The sequence below is a fragment of the Rhamphochromis longiceps genome, linkage group LG10 (genome assembly GCF_057381845.1).
Source record: "Rhamphochromis longiceps isolate RC_006_pf linkage group LG10, R_longiceps_female_GT1.1, whole genome shotgun sequence".
NCBI lineage: Eukaryota > Metazoa > Chordata > Actinopteri > Cichliformes > Cichlidae > Rhamphochromis > Rhamphochromis longiceps.
Genome location: NC_140566.1, coordinates 21554251 through 21573625, shown reverse-complemented (window position 1 = coordinate 21573625; position 19375 = coordinate 21554251). Strand labels below are relative to the sequence as shown.

Genomic DNA, 19375 nt, shown 5'->3' with positions numbered 1-19375 from the left:
TCTTAAGAACTCACCGTTTACCATACTGAGGTATGCCAAGTTGTTGGTTTTTAGCTCTTTGGGAATCACCTTGTTGGTGCAAAAAACAAACAAACAAACAAAAAAAAACATTCTATGTCTGTCAAACTGTTATTGTCAGTATTTTTTTGTCACTTGTCCTTTGCTAAGCTGTCTGCTATGCATAGACACTGGTTCATTTCTTGAGTTAGTTGCCTTTTTATGCTTGAATGATTCATGGGTCAGTGTTCCAAAGTTTTAGAATGATCTGCCCTTGCACGTTAGGCAGGCCTCTTCTCTTTCTGAGCATAAAACTCCTCTTAAGACACATTTATTTGCTAAAGCATTTGGCTGTCTTTTAAGGGGTTGACTCAATTTGACCTTTTTAAAAAAAACAAAAACAAAAAACAACAAAACAAAACAAAAAAACTCTGGTTTTATGTTAAAGTGCTTTATGAATAAAGATGGTATGGTAGTGTTTACTGGCTTAACAAAAACAAAACATAAAAAGCTCAAGAAAAAACAAAACTACTGCTGAAGACTGCTCAAGTTCACCAATGTCCCCCATAGATACCAAATCTAAATACCAAAAATGTGTTTTTAAAAAGACAAAGAGAAACTAGCCTATAATAAGTACACAAAGAAGGAAACTCTCGGTTCATGTTGTCATTTAATTTATTGTTGAATGAATTACAGAAAATATAGGGTACAATCAAATTAAATGAGCTGTACTGAGAAAAAAAATAAAATAAAATCATGATTTCAGTTAACTAAATTACATCATCAGTAGCTCTCCCATATGAACATAAAATTACAACTAATAAAATATTAAACTAATAGCTATGGTGTTATTCTTTTAAGAGTAACAAAATAAAGATTTGGTCTTTTGGAGTGCAGTGCCTCAAAAACATGACAAGAGGTTCTGCTGAGCTGTGTCTGCACATCAAACAGAAAACTACACACACACACACACACACACACACACACACACACACACACACACACACACACACACAAGATCCCCAAACCTTCCATAACCATTTATGATAACTAAGCAGATGAAGTATCAAAAGGTGAGGCCAGATTTTTTCTTAGCAACCAAGAGACCCCCACCCCCAAGTGAAGTGTGAGTTGACAAAAATACTTTCTAAATAAATGTACCAGGCAGCCGTCTCAAAAAATTCAGCATTGTCTCACTCAAACAAAAATGTTGCAGATTGTGTTTTCAGTTTTGTAAATATTGGCCCCGCCCTTTCCCGCAATCAATACATATATGGTGTCCATACGCAAAGCAGAAGAGACCTAACAGAAATATGTAGAAAGAAATGACACAATCACAAGGAGGTCTAAGGGAAAATAGGAGTGGAAAATACTCTGAATAAAATACTGACAGCCTTTTAATGAGGCTTGTAGATGTCAGATGCACCTACAATAAAATATAAATACAGGGCAAGTGCCACTTTTAACAGTAACTGACTGTTATGAACTTTAAATTTCCTCCGAGTATTTTACAGTAGATATATTAGTTTATGTTGTCTTTTGAAGGGCATGTTATTCACATACTGAGCATCCATTATAGAGAAAAGCTACAAGCCTGATAAAAAGAGAAAAAACATGAAAGCAATTAATCCACGCTCATATGGCTCAAGAATAAGTATAAGCATCAAGTGGTACCTCAACATGTTCAGGTTTCTACCCTTTGATGGGCGAGATTAAGAATTGTCTACACTCCAGAGGTACAAGTGCCTCTCTTCTGCAGACGAGTGCAGGTACTGATGCACAAAGAAATAAAAAAAAAATAAAGACTGCTGCAGCTGTCCAAAAAAAGAAAAAAAAAAAAGAAAAAGAAAAAAAATTGTCTGTGTTTTTTTAAAACAACTTCTGTTACATAACACTGTAATATTCGCTTCTTTAACCTGTTGAAATCTGGGCTGGTTCTCAAGTCACTGAGGCAGGATTAGCAGTGCGCTCACACAGCATCAGTGTGAAAGAGATGAAGGAAAAATGTATCTCTTGGCATGATGGAACAGATTCTATTCTGCTACTGAATTTGGTTGAAACCACACAGAACATGATTTCACAGGTATAAAAAGTTAAGGCAGTAATGCCATTTTTATTGGAGTCCACTGCAGTGATTAATTTCTCTGAGCAGATACAGATGGAAGGATTTTGCAGTGTTTCTGTACTGAAGAGAGATACACCGTGAATAATACTGTATATGAAACCGTTAAAGACGAAGACTTTACCCCCTACAAGGAGGTAATGACTAGAGGCTTTGTGATGACACCTTCTCTCCATTTCCGAGAATTTCATACATCTAATTACCGCTGGATGAGGAGCACCAGTGGGTGCTTTCCCCTGCGTCCCCCTGTATCAGCAGACTGGGGTGACGAATGATTACTTCACCAAAGGAAGCAGAAGCAGAAAAAGAGACTCATGCAAGGTTGTCTTCGAGTACAGCAGTCCTTTCATAATTCACTCCCTCATCAAGTCAGACATGCACACCCGCACACAACTCTCTCTCACTCAAACACACACATACGCACACAAACACAAACCTTTATTTCCCAAAACTGCCAAAGTTAGCAAAGGCATCTTGTTTGGGTGGGACCACAGCTGGGGTGATGGAGTGTGGTAGGCCCATCCCTACTGCTGGAACTCCCATTCCAGCCATACTGCCCATCATCACCGGAGCAGACATGCCCATATTCATGTTCATGTTCATTCCCATCATGCTTTGGTTTACAGGAATCCCACCCTGTAAACCTGCGGTCATTGAAGCTGGCATACCTGTGGCCAGGGAGCCAGGCATGCCAGTTGTCATTGTTGCAGGCATGCCCATTGTCATGGGGTTGCCTACCATCATAGGATTAGCTGGTGGTCTTATTGATGCCGCATGGGGCGGAGAGCTGAGGTTCAGTCCTCCGAAGTTCTGGGCCAACAGGTTGACGGGAGGCACGCCTACATGGACACATATGGAGAGTTACTCAATATTCTCTGGTGTACAACTTATAAAGTATTATAACATCTAATAACTGGATCATTAGATGGCCCATTCTAAACAATATACATTACAGCACAAAAGCTTAGGGCAGTTGGCAGAAAATTAAACATCCCTACATACAGAGTAACAATTATTTTCAGCAACAAGGACGACACCTGCAACAGATCCTTGTCTCACAGAGCCATGCTGTCAGTATCACAGGGATAATGAGGAGACAGAAGCAACTATGACACATTCCTGAAGATATCCAGAACAATAACAGCCAGCATCAAAGTAGTGTGAGGTCACTCAAAGGTTAATGAAGCCCAGTTAGGAAGCCTTGAGCTGAGCGTTTCAATGGTTGCCATCTTTGTGTTTTACACCAAATGGGATGAGCACAGCGTGGATCTGACTGAAGACTTACACTATCTGAGTAATAATTTGATTGGTAAGTTGTTAGACTATGAGCATACCTGGGATAAACTGCCTTTCTGACTCTTAGAATGACAAACAACATAAGACAGTTACATGAGGCTTCATGTTTTATTCTGGATGAACCGAAACTATCGACTAAGCCCATAAAGTCATCAGAAATTAGGTTTACTGAGCTCACAGAGTGAGGGAGCTGAGGGCTTTTCCTCCCATTGACTGCTCTAGAACTAAAAGTCAACCCCTGCTGGCCATTAAAAGGAATGCAGACAATTTCTAACCCTTAAAGCCACATGCATCTTTCATACCATCAACAGGAGCAACCTCTCTGGAACGCCAAGTACTTTCAATAAATGAGTGCAAGTCTATGGACGAACACCAACTTTGTAACGTTCTGTTTATTGCACATTAACTCTTCATGCAGGGGATTATTATTTAAAAACATCTTCACTTTACTTAAACTTTTCTACAGTATTGAATATCCAAAAGGTCTTTTGACTTTGCCATTACACTAAATCTGTAATGTGCATCAATTAAAATCCTTATTTGTTTCCTCATACTGTGTAATACACACATACCTTGCTGCTGGATGATATTGTTGAGTGTGGGTGGCGTCTTAGTGGGGTTGAAGCCTGCTGAAAGGAAGTCCAAGCTGATGTTGACAGAGGGGTCAGACCAGGTTGACCCTAATGTTCCCTGACCTCCAACGCCAACCTTCTGCTGTTGTCCTATGGGTGGCTGAGATGACATGGCTCCCAAACTCTGAAAAACAAATAAAAATGTTTTCTTTACACAATACAAAAATAAATATAGTGATATGTATAATAATTGAAAATGTACATTCTCAACTGAAGTGCCCTCCCCCAATTTTTATTTATTTAGTTATTTTATTTCATGAGAAAAATGAGACCACCTTGTTACTGCACCTACCTGTTGAGAACGAGAGAGGGGCATGGTGGGTAAACCACCAGAAGCACCGGGTGTCACCCCTCCCAGAGAGAACGTCAGGCTCTGAGAGGCACTAAGTGTTGTATGTGGACTGGTTATTTGATTGTTAACTCCACTCATCAAGTCCAAAAGCTCAGCAGAAGGTGGAATAGAGGTGGTACTGGAGGTCGGGGCTGTGGGTGACTGAACGCTGCCAAACAAGTCAGCGACAGGTTGGGAGGGACCAGAACTAGATGATGCTGGAGGACTGGCAGAGAAGGCATTCCAGTCCCCAAATTCTCCATTTCCATTGGATGATGCAGCAGCTGCCAATTGGACGGCAAAGGTACGTTTAGTTGTAACATATTGACAGGAGCTGCTCCACTCCTTTACTGCATCCTTCTTTAAAAATGTGTTACTAAATATACATTCTCAAAAAAAGAAAAAAGTCTACATAAAAGTATAGTCCAAAGTTTACATCCACTCAAGGGCACAAATATCACAGTAATTTTGGGCTTATAATGATTTCTTTGACAGTCCGTTTTACCTCGCAATGGGCAGTGGCTGTTAACTAAGAAAAAAGCCCCTGCTCCAAAATCGACACCTTCAAGCTCAAGTGAAATTTCCAGCTGCCTACATGACCAAGCCAAAAGCCTAGAAAAAGGTTTTATGGACATGAAGTACAGATTGGCCATAACAGAAAGAGTTATGTTTGGAGGAGTAAACGTTAGGCTTTCAGACCCAAGAACACTGTACCAACTGTTAAGCATGGTGGTGGTAGCATCATGCTCTGGGGCTGTTTGGGTGGTACATTGCAAAAACTGAACTAAGAGAGGAGGACTACCTGCAAATTCTTCAACTTCACCTCAAATCCATAGATGGATGGTTAAAACATAGACACAGTTGGTTGTTCCAACAAGACAATGATCCCAAACCAAATGTGGGAATTAATGAAGTACAAATACTTCATTACCGTCCTTAAGTGGAATTTTCAGGTATCCATACTTTACTTGAGTATTTGTATTTCTGACAAATGTTTACTTTTATACCAACTTTGCATTATTCAAACATTGCATGAAAATACTGGGTAGTTTTGTGCAGGATAAATAAGTTAGCCTGCAGCAAGCTTACAGCTTGTACCTGTGGTGAATTCTAAGTTGCACTGGTGCACAGTGGCTACGGTGCGGATGTCGGTATTCGGCTACATAAAGCATAATAGATCAATCTACATTTAAGCTGTACAAGCTTCAATTAATTCACTGAATACCAACTGTATATGGTCTAGTTAAAAGATAATCTACAGTATAGTGTCACAGTAGGAAATGTAAAGCCGCCGAGTTAGCATATGAGACATTTGCTTACATATTGTTAAATTCAGTTTTGTAAATCCACAAAGAGCAGCAGGTGAGCTGATCACAGCCTGCAAACTTTAAAAAAATAAATAAATACATAATTAAATATGTAAATAAATCCAGTAAATAAATAATTTACTAGAGCTCACAACAAAAATTGAGTTGTGATTCTTTTTGCCATGCTAAGTGACTACAACAGATCTTAGTGTTCCCCCACCTCCTGAATCCCACAACTGTACTCATTTTTCTGTTTAGGTGTATGAGTTGGGGTGTATGGATATATTTGTGCTTGTGCATATAACTTTTGATCCTGTTTATATTAGAGAAAATTCTAAATTAATTTAACTCGTGCACCCAGCTCCTGTTTTTTTTCCAGTCATTAAAGATGATTGGTTTAAAATAATTTCACCCTGGAAAAAGAACAGTTCAAAGAACAAGAAAAATAAATAAAAATAAAAAAATTACCAAGACATTTATGCCTATGATAAGTGGTAGTAAACGTCAAGAGTATTATTCTACAGTATGAAGCCAGCACTAAAATAAGGTTTACCGGTGGAGGTCGGGAGGCTGGCAGAAGCTGCAGGAGATGAGAAGTCTGCAAAACCACCAATGAGGTTTGAACTGCCACCTGGAGATATCAACACAAAAACTGACTCATACAAAATTCTAGAAAAAAAAAGTGACAAAAGCAGTTTTCATTTACCTGTTGTAGTGCTCTGATTGGATAAAGGGTCGATCACAAGCAGGTCAGCCAGGCCACTGCTGGAAGACTGCCTGCTTGATGGCTAGAGAGAATGCAGGAGGAAAGTGTCCACATGTGCAAGTACACTGAAACTCTAACACATCTGGTAAGGAGCATGTGCAAATACCTTCTCCTCTGGGCTCTTGTCTCCAGTATAGTTGGCTGCAGCACCCAGGTCCAGGGTCTTGTTGGTTGCTGCCACGGTGCGCTTCCGTGTGGTGGTGGTGGTGGTTTCAGTTGCTTGTGTGATCTGAATGCTCTTTGTTGTGACTGTTTCCTCCTCATCCTTGAACTCGAGTGCTTCCTGCCTACCGTTTCTTGATGCTCGGTCCTCCTCATTGTCACTATGGCAACCACAAGAAGGATGTATAAGCGCTCAGGAGATTTTTCTTTGGTTTCGTTGTTATTGTGCTATAACTGTATGTCGGTGCACATTATTGGTTGGATGAGTAATCCAGGTCCCGGTGGTTTAAACATTAAACCATTTGATGTTCAATGTGTGGGTGACCATGCATTCATTTTTGTTTATTTATTATGAGCACTCAGTTGGCTACTGTGATAACATCTTCTGCAGCTTAAACCCCGCAATCATGCACAGATCAGTTTTCATTATTATTATTCCAGAATGCATGTTTACCTAATTCTGTCAGGCGAGTCATCTCGTTCCTTCTTCCTGAACTTGTTCAGAGTGTCATCAATGGTGCTGCCAATCTTATCACTGATCTCTCCGAGCTTCTCACTAAAAGGGAAAGATCCTCTGCTTTTATCCCAGTCTTCATCCCACTTATTCCGATCCAACTCATTAGCTGAAGGGAAAGATGACAGAACTGGAGATGATTCAGTTTCATACGAATCAAACAAAGGATGAACAGTCTTTGGTACCACTAGTATAAACCTAACTGCACATGCATAGTATCTATACTATTTATATGAGATATAGAAGTAGATAGGTGTATAGTATCTACCTAATCAATAAAAGACAAACTCAAATACAAGTTAATGAATTAATTAACAGCAATAAAAAATAAATAAATAAAAAAAAAAAACATAATACAGGTAACGCTGGTTTAACATTTTCATAAATAAAATAAAATCAAGTCTACTGTGCTTTGTACAATCTCCTTACAAATTTTTGGATGGGGAAAGTTATGTTATTAGTTGGGCTGTCAAAGAAAACCCAGCACATTACTTACAGTTCTTAAAGCTGCCCCCTCCTCCGCCCATACTGTCAGAGGAGACGCCAATGTATTTATCCTTGTTCTTCTTGGCCTTCTTCCTCTCTTCTCTTAATCTGTCATCATCCTGGATGAACTCCACCATCTCCTTCACCTTTTGACGCACATTAATACCCTGATCTTTACCACTCTCATCTGGACACAGAAGACACATGCAACACAGAAATGAAAACAAGACAATTACCTGGACAGCTGTGACATTTATTATCAACAGTACTTTGAGCAACACTGTAACCTTTCTTCCAGAGTCAGCCACCCGGGTCAATGTCTTGGAAGCTAAATGCTAGATTTCTTTTAGACATAACCACATCACAGCTCAAATTCACAGAACATTAAGAAGACTTTGGACCACAAAGAACAATTAAATTCATTTAGACACACACCAATGAAGTGGTAGTTTTCTAGAGATCTCAGGTCGTAAATGTGTTCTCTGGCACTGGTGACGACCCTTTCAGAGCCATTCCTGATCAGGTAGGCCAGCAGCAGTAAGGCCTGGTAAAAAAAAAAAAAAGAAAAAAAAAAAAAAAAGAGAGATAGAAGTAAGCGAAAACAGGATGAAAATTTTATTTTTTCTTAAATAAAAATTAAGAGTCAGATTTGGTTGATGTTAGTGAGAAATAATGTTTCCTAAAAATGCTCAAATTCAGAGTGTGTTAAAGTTCCCTTTCCTCTTTCTAAAAATCTTAAACACAAACTAATCTCCACAGCTGCGTGACTGAGGCTTAAGTTCATTTTCTTCATATGAAGTCTGACAGCAGACAGTGTTCAAAAATATAAGTAAACCAGTATGTCAGATTTAAAACAAACAAACAAACAAACAAACAAACAAACAAAAAAAACCACCTATAGGACATGAGACCAAAATTGCCTCAGTCAGGTTTGTACACAACAATAATCCAACAGTACCTTGTAGACTCGTCTCCAGTTCTTTTTGTTGTCCTTCAGCATCCTGGTCCACAGCATGTTCATCACCTCTGGGAACTGCTCATACATGAAGGTAGATCTACAAATACAAAAAACAATAAACAGCATTAAAAAGCTTAGAAACCAAATGCAGGCAAGTCATTTACACAGATTACACTACACATACGCTCACTCTCTGAGTGAATACATGACCTACTTGGCTATTTCTCCCATTAGTTGTCCAGAGGGTCCCCAGGGGTCATCATTGGTGGCCTCTCTCACCTTGGACTCGATTTCTGAGTAGTTCATCACCACATTGGTGCTGTTGACACAAATATATGGCACATCATCTTCATGAGCAATTGATAAATCATTTTCAAGCACAGGTGAATCAACAAAAAGAAACAAGAACAACAAATTAAATGGCTAAAGTCATGCATATATTCATGCAGGATACAAGAGAGTTAAATAGAATGAAACAAATGTTTCTCTGATAACAAGAATCCCAGTTCACTGAATAATGAATGAACTTTGTAAAAGCCTGACCGCTGCACTTCAGATTCTCGAGACAAAAAGGGAGATGTGGGAAAGTAAAGTTTGTGTGTGTGTGTGTGTGTGTGTGTGTGTGTGTGTGTGTGTGTGTGTGTGTGTGTGCGTGAAGAAAAAAAAAAAAAAAAAAAGGCAAAACAATGCCTGTTTCCTGCCCTCTTTGTATTTCAGGGCTCACCTGCTGCTGTGGTTGTTTGAACTGTTGTGCTTGTGTGCATGTGTGTATGTTGCATTTTTAATGGACACAGCTTGGTTTTGCAAATAAACACAGACAAAGAACATCAGCTTAAAGCACCACTCATTCTCTTCCTTATCATAGTCTTTATTTCCTGCTTCCTGATCTTCAACACTCTTATCGCTTCTCGATTCCTAAGCAGCTGCTTGTTTTCTCTTCTTCTTCTTTTTTTTTTTTTAACCTTTCCTCTATCTCTGCCTTCATAGCTCAGCCACTTTCCCAGCTAGAGGAAGATTCAGCTGTAATATTGTCAGTAGATGCGATACAGACAGACAGCAAGAGTTATAGGTCACCCTGACTTTTAAAAGGAAAGCCACAACTGCCAGCTCTATTGAGGCAGATCAATAAAGGCCATTCACTATGCCCAGCCAGGTACAACCAACAGCTGGTGGGAGCTGTTGTCCATCTCTCCATCTAAAGCTCTGCTGAAATTTCTGCCTAGGCTGCTTCTTTATATCTGCTCTTCTTAAAATCTTCTTAAAAATTAGAATTATCCAGATGCCACTTTGGCCTTGACATTTAGCTCCTTTTGTATAATTTTTAACCTTATGAGACAATTTTTTGACAATTGTATTTACTTTATTTAGGCTGGTTTATTATAGGTTCTGTTTAGATCTGCGATCCATCTCAAATCACTGTGGGCCTTCAGCTTGACCACAGATTTACCTCCAATTTTATCATCTACTGTTTGGAGATAATAATGGTTGAATGTGAAATCTTACCTTCACATTTGAAAGACTTTTGAAATATGTCTTGTAAAGTATAATAGTCAACCCAATCCACCATGTTTTTCTTCCCTCACTTTGAAATTAGTATTTACCAACAAATATATCAAAAACTATTAAATATAAACAGCTGAAGTTTTCACTATCTTACCATAAAATAACGGATCAGGATAATTTTTTTTGGGATGGATATATAAAAGATATCCAAGTATTGGCTAATTAAGATATAGAGATAAAATTCGAGCTTTCGTGTAATTTAAGCCAAATTAGCGGTGGTTGAGCAGAAAATGTTCTGAAAATATGATGATTTGAGAATAAGCCAAAGATGAATGAAAGGACCTTTTCAAAAAAGTTGGTTTACTCTCTGACCTACATAATCTCAGTAAACTTGAAACTCAATTTTCGTTTACAGATTTGAGGCAGTGTGGGTAACTCGCTAAAGCTAACCCAGTTTCTTTGTGAGACCTGAGGTGACAGGAAGCTGTTGTTCTTGCAGTGCAGAGACTGTACACATTATGCAGCACATTGTGCATACAACAATAGACACCACAAAGAAGCATGCGTAATCTACTGTTCAAACAGTACAATGTGGCAGGCTGCAGCACCAGCATTAGGTCCTGGATCATGTCGTTTTAGTGGCTAACAAGCTTTGTTGTTTGGACCACGGGGACATGGGCCTCCTCAGACTGATGTAGCTTCTCGAGGCAATGGAAAAATTTACTGCCCACATACATTTATTCGACCAGTTACATGCCCATGATTACTGCTTAGCTTTCTCTATATATTATATTGAATCATGAAGGCCCATTAAGGATAGCGGGCACTACTGTAGGGTGGGACAGGGCGTGATTCTGCAGCAGCACGCATAGAAACATTCATAACATACCCGACCTGGGCTTAGCGATGCTAGCAAAATTAGCTAATAGGATAGCATTTTCTCTGGATGTGAGACAAATACATCTCCGGTTTATAGCACCGCGCTTTTCCCCTCCTGACTTTAGTTATTTTTAAGCAACGTGGGTAGAGACAGAGCTTTAAAAAAGAAACAAAAAAAAACACATCTATATTTAAAGCATCAATGTTAGAGATTGGCAGCTAGCCAGCTAGTCGACGCTAACAGCTGAGGGCTACCGCCGTGACGTCACAGCACTAAAAGCTGCTGATGCTGCCCGGCACGAGCCGCCCGGCTAACCGCTTAGCTCAGAAGCCACTTAGCGGTTTAACTCCACCTGCTCATCGGTACTCACGCTTTGTCCACCAGCTCTCTGACTTTCCACATGTTCAGCATCTCCGCGCACAGCTGCGGGCTTCGCCGCCTCGATACTACGTCGCCCCCGTGTCTCTACACCCCCCCCGCCGCGAGCCAGAGGTGGGTGTCCGGTTACCGACGACACTCTTCCCCCCCAGTCACTCCTCGATCAGCTCCGGTTGTAAGCGACCGCTGCAGTTATAACGGACCGGCCCCAGTTGCTACGGAAACGTCGTTCTCTGTCGACGTCACCGGCGCGTCGGGATCCACGCATCGCTTGCGGATTGAATCACGTGCTTTTTATGTCAAACGAGAACGGAAGACTCGTTTTATTTGTTTGCTTTTGTTTTTCTGCATATAGTAAACAGACAGTGCCTTGCTATAGGACACTTCAGCCTGGGGATGTTTGGCCTGTGCGGGATAATTCGGGTTTAGCTGATGGTATAAATAATGTATTTCTCATTTATTCGTATTTTCATATGTTAAACGGCATTTTTATATAAGAAAAAACGAGTCAAGTATTTTTTTTATTAGTAAGTAATTTATTCAAAATTGTGTATTCCTTTTTGATGAAAAAACACAAAAATATTCAGTTATTTAATGTCTTATGAATTATATCTTTATAAGTAAGAGAACTATATGTATAATAACACATATATTATATACTATCTATAACTATATAGATGTAAAGTTTTACCACTTTGTATTTCATATATACTGTTAAACAAAATAAGAAAATAGATGAATATACTGTTATTGTGGTCACTTTAATATAAATTCAGTTTTTACTTTTCTGAATTTTACATATTTTTAGTTTACCTTGTTATAGAATAGAATAGAATAGAATAGAATAGAATGCTATTATTTGTCATTTTACCTGTGTTCAGTGAAATTTGGAGTATCTCTGTGAGCAGTGCATACAGTTAAAATGAAAATAAATAAATAACTAAAATATAAAAATTAGAAAAAATGCATGCACAATACACACCAGAATTACAAGAACTATACACATATCCATTTCACAGTCTTTGGTCATATTAGAAAGTGTATGATTATCTAACATTTGTATTTTCTTTTATTTATGCTATTTTTTTCTTTGTAGTGTTAATTTTTTTTTATCTTATAAAGGTATCTGTTTTGTCATATTGTGAGTATTAATTTATTCAATTAAAAAAAACACCTTTTCTCTTTTATACTTTTTGTTTTATGTTTGTTGTTTTTAACTTCATTCTAAAAGCTGTAATAACAATTTCCCCTGCGTTGGGATGAATAAAGCGTGTACCTGGGTGCTTGTGTAGAACAACATAAATTCAAATAAGCATAATTAGAAATAGACAAAAGTGATGTTTTCCACATCCCATATATCAGGTAATACACTAAAGAGCATGAACAGAATCTACATGGAGAAAAAGAAACACTTTAAACTGGGAGCACTGGACCAAAATCACAATATCCTTTACAAATCTGTAAACAGCTCCAGTGAGTTACAAAATACAAGTCTGACTGGAAAGGACTACAGAAGACACACTATAACTACAAGTAAAACTACACGTCCAACAACACTGTGTTTAACTGACACAGAGAATACCACCACCAGGAAAGACAAGGATAGGCTCTTCCCGTCATCACTGCAAATTATATCCAGTGTTGGGGAGTAACGGAATACATGTACCGCCGTTACGTATTTAAAATACAAAATATGAGTAACTGTATTCCGTTACAGTTACCGTTTAAAAAGGTGGTATTCAGAATACAGTTACTTTGTTGAAATAAATGGATTACACTGCGGTACTTTCCCGTTTCATTTTGTCGCGGGTCAGGACTGTTTGGGTTTTGTTTGACAGCTACGTTCTGTTGTTCCAGGCGGCAGCGTTACGGTTGCCATGGTTACAGGGCGACGCGCTCTCTCTCTGCGACTGTGTGTTTCCTGGGTGAGAGAGCGCCTTTTCGTTGTTGTTGTTGTTGTGCTAAGCTAACAGGCAGAATGCTACAAGCATAGCTCTAAAGAATGTAGCATCATGGGCAGTGTAGTCCGTGTTGCAGGGAGAATGGACTGCCATACCCGTTATGGGTCTGTGAGCGCGAGGAGGGAGAAAAAGGGGAGTAGAAAGGTACGAGTTGTCATCGAGCAAAAACGGGAGCTGGAAGCATGTAAATATAATAATAACCACTTCAGCCAAGAAGAGTGCCTTACGAGCCCAGTTGTAAGTAAGCTATTAAGACTCGACTGTACACCGTGTTCGTGTTTTCCTCCGAAAACAATAAGTTCCGTTGGAGCAGCCTTTCAACGCCTGCCTCTGTCTTTCGCAAGAAAAATTGACCCACACAACAAAGTAAAGCTATTTTTCGGCTACGAGCCGACAGGGACCCCGCCGTATTAGTCAGAGGTCCCTTTACTACAGTTCGGAGTCGCGGACCTTCAGTAATAGTAATAAATCACACAGCAATAGTACATTCACGTTGTTGTAAAAAGCACGATAATATATTAAGTAATCCAAAGTATTCAGAATACGTTACTGTCATTGAGTAACGTAACAGAATACGTTACAGAATACATTTTGGGGCATGTATTCTGTATTCTGTAATGGAATACATTTTAAAAGTAACCTTCCCAACACTGATTATATCATTTTATAAACAAATATAAAAATGTAATAGTTAATTAAATTAGCCTGATTCAAATAACAATATAAGCATTTCTGTAGAGTTAAGGTTTGTTTTATCTATAGTCTGAAGACCCGAAGATGACGTTTTAACGGAACTTTCATCCATTAGAAAATGCTCCCTCCAGTGGTTAAAGTGTAGTACTGCATCAAAGTGATCTTATAGGCCTAAGTTCGACTTTTGAGTGAGAGCTGTTGGCTTGAATTATTCCATAACTAATAATGTCAGCTCTAAATTAGTTTAAAAATGATGTAAATATTATTTAATTAAAGTACACAGCATCCTGTATGATTTTTTTTATATTTACAGGAGAAAAATAATGTTTAAATCTGTCAGCTGATCTCCCGCCCGCAGATCTCCTGTCATTTCTTCATTCTTCCGTCCAGAATGATGTCCACTTTCAACCCTCACCCTTCATCACTTCCTAGCGCCACTTCTTTTCCACAGCAGCCCTGCTCCACATCCTGCTGCAGAGCATCACAGAAGCTTGTAACCCAGCATCCAGGTCTTAGTGTTAGCCCAGCTTGTCTCCATACTTTGCTCCAGAATCATTTCTGCATGCTTAGCCTTTAGTTCCAGTTCCTTCGGGAGTAACCTTTCTTCTGCTGCCAGTCACCTGCCTGCCCTCATCTTCTCCCCTGTTCACCAGTTTTTTCCACCGCCTGGCCGCCTTCTGCACAGCCTCTTCAAACCTCCCCAGTTTTTGCATTTTCCTTGGATTCTCCTCCAAGAGTTCTCCCACTGACAGGCTTCACTTGAATTTTTTGGACCCGAGTGTGTTCCTGGCTCAGCATCTGAGTGAGCCAAAGCTTATATTATTGATAAGCTGGCAGAGATATTTAGGTCCCCAATCTGGTTCTTAACAAAGTATTAGCCTCTAACAGAACAAAATAAAGACATCTCTTCTTTTGATTGATTCGTTGCCTTTCATAGAAGTGCTCTTCACTTTTTAATCTACCAAAAAAAAAAAGAATAGGAAAACGGGCCCATCTTAGTATTTCCTTGTTTAGTTTAAGTTCTTCTTTGACAGTATTCAGTGTTTTCATTTGAAGAAATAATAAACTGGCAGCAACTCATACAACTCATATCCATAATGTATGAGAAAAAGACAAATCTCCCCCCCAACTCCCCCATTCTGCCCACTCCCCTTGAGTATTTAAGCTTTTGCAGACATCTTGTAGATGTATTTCCTACTAATGCCTCCAATGAATTCAGTTTAACTACTTCTCTAAGAGGATACCTCCATACGCCTTTGCTTTGTCTTTCTACTCATTGCCATGGTGACCCACCCACAGCACAACAACCTCAGCACAGAGCACATCTCCGGTGCCCTGAGCCAAGCAGGTCACACCGCGGCAGCCGTCTTTCTTGGGTTCGTCCTGGTTCTGGGGTTCTTCGGCAACTTTCTGGTGCTCCTGGTGTTCTCACGTTTTTCTGGGCTGAGGACTCCGGCCAACCTGCTTCTCGTCAACATCAGCATCAGCGACATGCTCGTTTGCATCTTTGGCACATCCCTCAGTTTTTCCGCCAGCGTACGTGGCAGGTGGCTGACAGGTTCCTACGGGTGCAAGTGGTATGGCTTCTCCAATGCTCTCTTCGGTGAGTGAGGTTAATGAAGCCCAGTTTTACTCTGGGAAAGGAGAGCGTAGCATAAAAGGCAGTTTTTGAACACTATTGTAGTTTATATTTTTTATTCTTCACTATTCCATTAAAAAACTAACGAAGATCCAAATAAGAAAAAACCCACAACGAGGCTTCTTTGGATCCTGTTGGGTATAGTTTGTAAAATGTTTTTATAAAATTATTTTATCTTGAAATGTTTCTGCTACTCTGGTTATGAAAAATAAGAATGCATCAGCATCCTGTTTGATCACTGCTGCTCTTTCACCTGACGTCTCTCTATGGCAGGGATCGTGTCTCTAGTGTCTCTGGCTCTCCTGTCCTTTGAACGCTACTCTGTGCTGCTCTGCAAGCAGCAGTCGGACTCCTGTCAGTACCGCAGGGCCTGGCTCGCCGTCGCAGCCTCCTGGCTCTATTCGCTGGTGTGGACAGTGCCGCCACTGCTGGGCTGGAGCAGGTCAGCCAACCTGAAATATTCCAGACCTCAGAGAAAAGTCTGTGATTTACAAAATAATGAACCACTACAGCTGGCAGAAATAGAGGCAGAGTGATAATCAGAAGGTTGGTGGTTCAATTTCTGGCTGCTCTAGTCTGTGTGCCAATGTATCCTTCAAGATACTGAACCCTGTTTCCCGATGTCATCAGAGTGAATATTATATTAAAGGGCTTTGAGTGCTCAAGTAGAGCTGAAAAACACTAAATAAGAACCAGTCTGTTCACTGCTTTAACAATGAGATCAAAGGCTGAGAAATGTTAGGTCATTAGAGAGCTCTGGCTCATTGTAGTTCACTGTTTAAATGCCTAAAGATGATTAAAGACACAAGCTCTCTCATGACTTGAGCACACTTTTTTGTTGCAGCTGTGTGTCTCTAATATATGTTTCTCTCTGGTTAAGCAAGTGACGTGTATAACTGAGAATATTTGCATTGAATTGAACATTTGGGTAACAGGAAGCTGATTTTTCATCTTTCATTTTTAAATTTTTTAAAAATTTATTTTTAGGTTTTTTATATTAAAGGTCAGCTGTGGTCTGGCATGGATATAAACTGCAACTTAAGTTCTCGGTCCAGGCAGCTACCTCAGTAGCCACAAATTCTGAGTTTTGCTTTCAATCCATATCCGTGTGATTTTATTTCACACAAAAGCAGCTCCATGTTTTCATTCTTTGACTGAGTGGATTTATGTATGTCATGCTGGACTTTAGTGCAGTGCCTTCACTTCCCTTTAAGCCAGTTTATTTCTGATTGACTGTCATTTATTAAAAACAGGTTTAAACACTGAGCTGGTGGGACTTTACGGTCAGGGCTGTGTGCCTGAGATGACAACATTAAGGATATCGGCTCGTTTTGGCTCACAGAGAGTATTTGCACATATGCTGACCTCATTATTTGGAAACTTGGCCGTGTTTTATATGCATCCAACACTCTAACAGTACAGATATGTCAGGAAAGCCAAAAAAGGACATCTTTAAAAAAATGAAAACATTAAATCAACCTCATTAAAACTGGCATTTTTCTTGTTTTTCACAACAGAAGTATTTAAAATGTGTACATATTTTAAAAAACAAGATATTTTCCTGCTCTGTGCAACCCTTTTGTCTATTTGAGAGCTGCTTGTTTCTGTTTTGTTTGATGAAGGAAGACAGTAACTTACTGTTCATCCTGTGTTGCGGTGCAGCTATGGGCTGGAGGGTCCTGGCACCACCTGCTCGGTCCAGTGGCACCAGCGCACAGCCACGGCTCGCTCTTATGTCAGCTGTCTGTTCGTCTTCTGCCTCCTCCTGCCGCTGGTGCTCATGTTCTTCTGCTACGGGAAGATCCTCCTCGCTGTACGAGCAGTGGCGAGGCAGGTAAGCTCGTAGCTTCACCTTTGACCTCTGCGTAATGTTTGAAATCTGGCTCTCACCTCTGTGCATCTGCCGGTGTGTTTAAAAGAAGTGTGGGTGTCTGCAGGTCACAGGGATTAACTCAACCTACCCTGACTGGAGAGAAGGCCGTGTCCTTCTGATGGTGGTCACCATGGTGACAGGCTACCTATTGTGCTGGATGCCATACGGAGTTGTGGCGATGCTGGCTTCATTTGGAAGGCTGGGCTTAGTGCCGCCTGCCGCCAGTTTAATCCCCTCACTGTTGGCAAAAACCAGCACCGTCATCAACCCCTTTATTTACGTGGTGCTGAACAGCCAGGTAAGAAAACAGGAAAAACTCCTCCAGATTAAAATGACACCAACTTTCATCAGCAGCAACTCCGATACCTGACTATTTGAAATCATTTTCATTAAAAACAAAAATAAAAATATTCATTGGAAAACATTTTAAAATGCAAACACCTCCAATCATAAAGTGATGGACATGGTCAGCAGCAATATTCAGGGAGGCTGTATCATTTAAACAGTGCCCAGTTGATACTAAGGGGCCCAAAGCGTGCTGAGAAAATATCCCCCACATCATTACACCAACACTAACTGGCCTGAAATGTTGATACAAGGCAGGCTGGATTCATGCTTTCATGTTTACATCAAATTTCCTATTTCCAGTTTTCTGTTCTTCAATTTTAGTGAGTGCATGTGAACTGTTGCTTCGGTTTCCTGTTCTTAGATGACAGTAGTGACACTCAGTAGCTCATCTGCTTCAAGGTTTGACGAGATGCACTTCTACATTCAATTGATGAAACGATTCAAATTGCTGCACCTTTAGACTGCTTCCAATCTTTCTTCTCTGACCTCTGACATCAACAAGGCATTTTCACCCAGAGGAGTGAAGCTCAGGGACCTCCTGTTTTTGGCCCATTCACTGTAAACCGTGCAGATGGTTGGGCAGGAAAATCCCAGCAGATCAGCAGTTTCTGAAATACTCAGACTAGCCTATCTGGCTAGTCACTTTTTTTCTTCATTCTGATCCTCGGTTTGAACTTCACCAAGTTGTCTTGATCATGTCTACATGCCTAAATGCATTGTTCTGCCTTCAAGGTTAGTATACAAACTAAAAGCAGGTGTGAAAACATTTAAGTTAACTGAAAATAAAATGAAAACTAACTGAAACTTGCAACTAAAATAAAAATGTGGAACCCCTGAGAAGATGTCCTCCAGGTGATAATAATTAGAAGTACCGAAACTAACAGTGAAACTAGTAAAAATTTATATAAAATTGAATTAAGCACAACAAATCCACAGTAGTTGAACTAAAATAAAACCCTCATACAATAAAGCCCCCATACTGGAAAAATAATTAGACAAAATTCCTGTTCCCATTTGGACTTATTGTCCAAATGTTTTCTGAAAGTCTAAAATCCCCCTCATAGCGTGTGTAAGAGATGGTCTGAAGTTCTTTTTTCCCCTAAAGATTATCATGTGGTTAATATCAGGCATGCATGGATTTTCCTTCTACCTCTCTTTCCCTCTCAGTTCTCCAGGTGTCTCCTGCACATGATCGGGTGCAGCTCACAAGCTCCGCCCACCCCAGAAAACCTCTCACAGCCCAGCAGCAGGGAGATGTGGCATCACGCTCCCAGCATGCCAACACGGGAACAAAATACAGTAACGCCCCAGTTCACGTCCAGAGGGCAGCAGGTCCAGCGTGGTGCTAGTGGCTCAGTGTGAAGCACAGAAGATAACGACTGTCCTGCTTTATAAACATGCTCTGTATTTATAATTAACGAGTCAGTTCTCCGTCGTTCCTTTAAATGGTGCTATGTCAATTCGGCGCCACCGGGTGGCGCTATGGAGAACATTAAACTAGTAAACAAATAGGTGGACCACAGCAAGAG

The 19375-nt window shown here is 40.0% G+C and overlaps 2 protein-coding genes across 2 annotated transcripts; one reads left to right on the top strand and one right to left on the bottom strand.

The window, feature by feature from the left end:
* Positions 1–659: 659 nt before the first annotated feature.
* On the bottom strand, positions 660–11566 carry LOC146660877 (clathrin interactor 1-like). Its single transcript, XM_085420915.1, has 12 exons — positions 11325–11566; positions 8786–8890; positions 8572–8668; positions 8049–8157; positions 7624–7800; positions 7068–7236; positions 6558–6774; positions 6392–6473; positions 6239–6316; positions 4340–4662; positions 3988–4171; positions 660–2958 (listed from the first exon to the last, which is right to left on the bottom strand). The coding sequence occupies exons 1-12, from the start codon at positions 11363–11365 to the stop codon at positions 2558–2560; spliced, it is 1983 nt and encodes a 660-aa protein (XP_085277041.1). The 5' UTR covers positions 11366–11566; the 3' UTR covers positions 660–2557.
* Positions 11567–13209: 1643 nt separating this feature from the next.
* Positions 13210–19374, top strand: LOC146660876 (pinopsin-like). The gene is made up of 6 exons (XM_085420913.1): positions 13210–13257; positions 15286–15589; positions 15899–16067; positions 17288–17459; positions 17563–17796; positions 19014–19374. Exons 1-6 carry the CDS (start codon positions 13210–13212, stop codon positions 19206–19208), a joined length of 1122 nt encoding a protein of 373 aa, XP_085277039.1. The 3' UTR covers positions 19209–19374.
* The last annotated feature ends 1 nt before the right edge of the window (position 19375 follows it).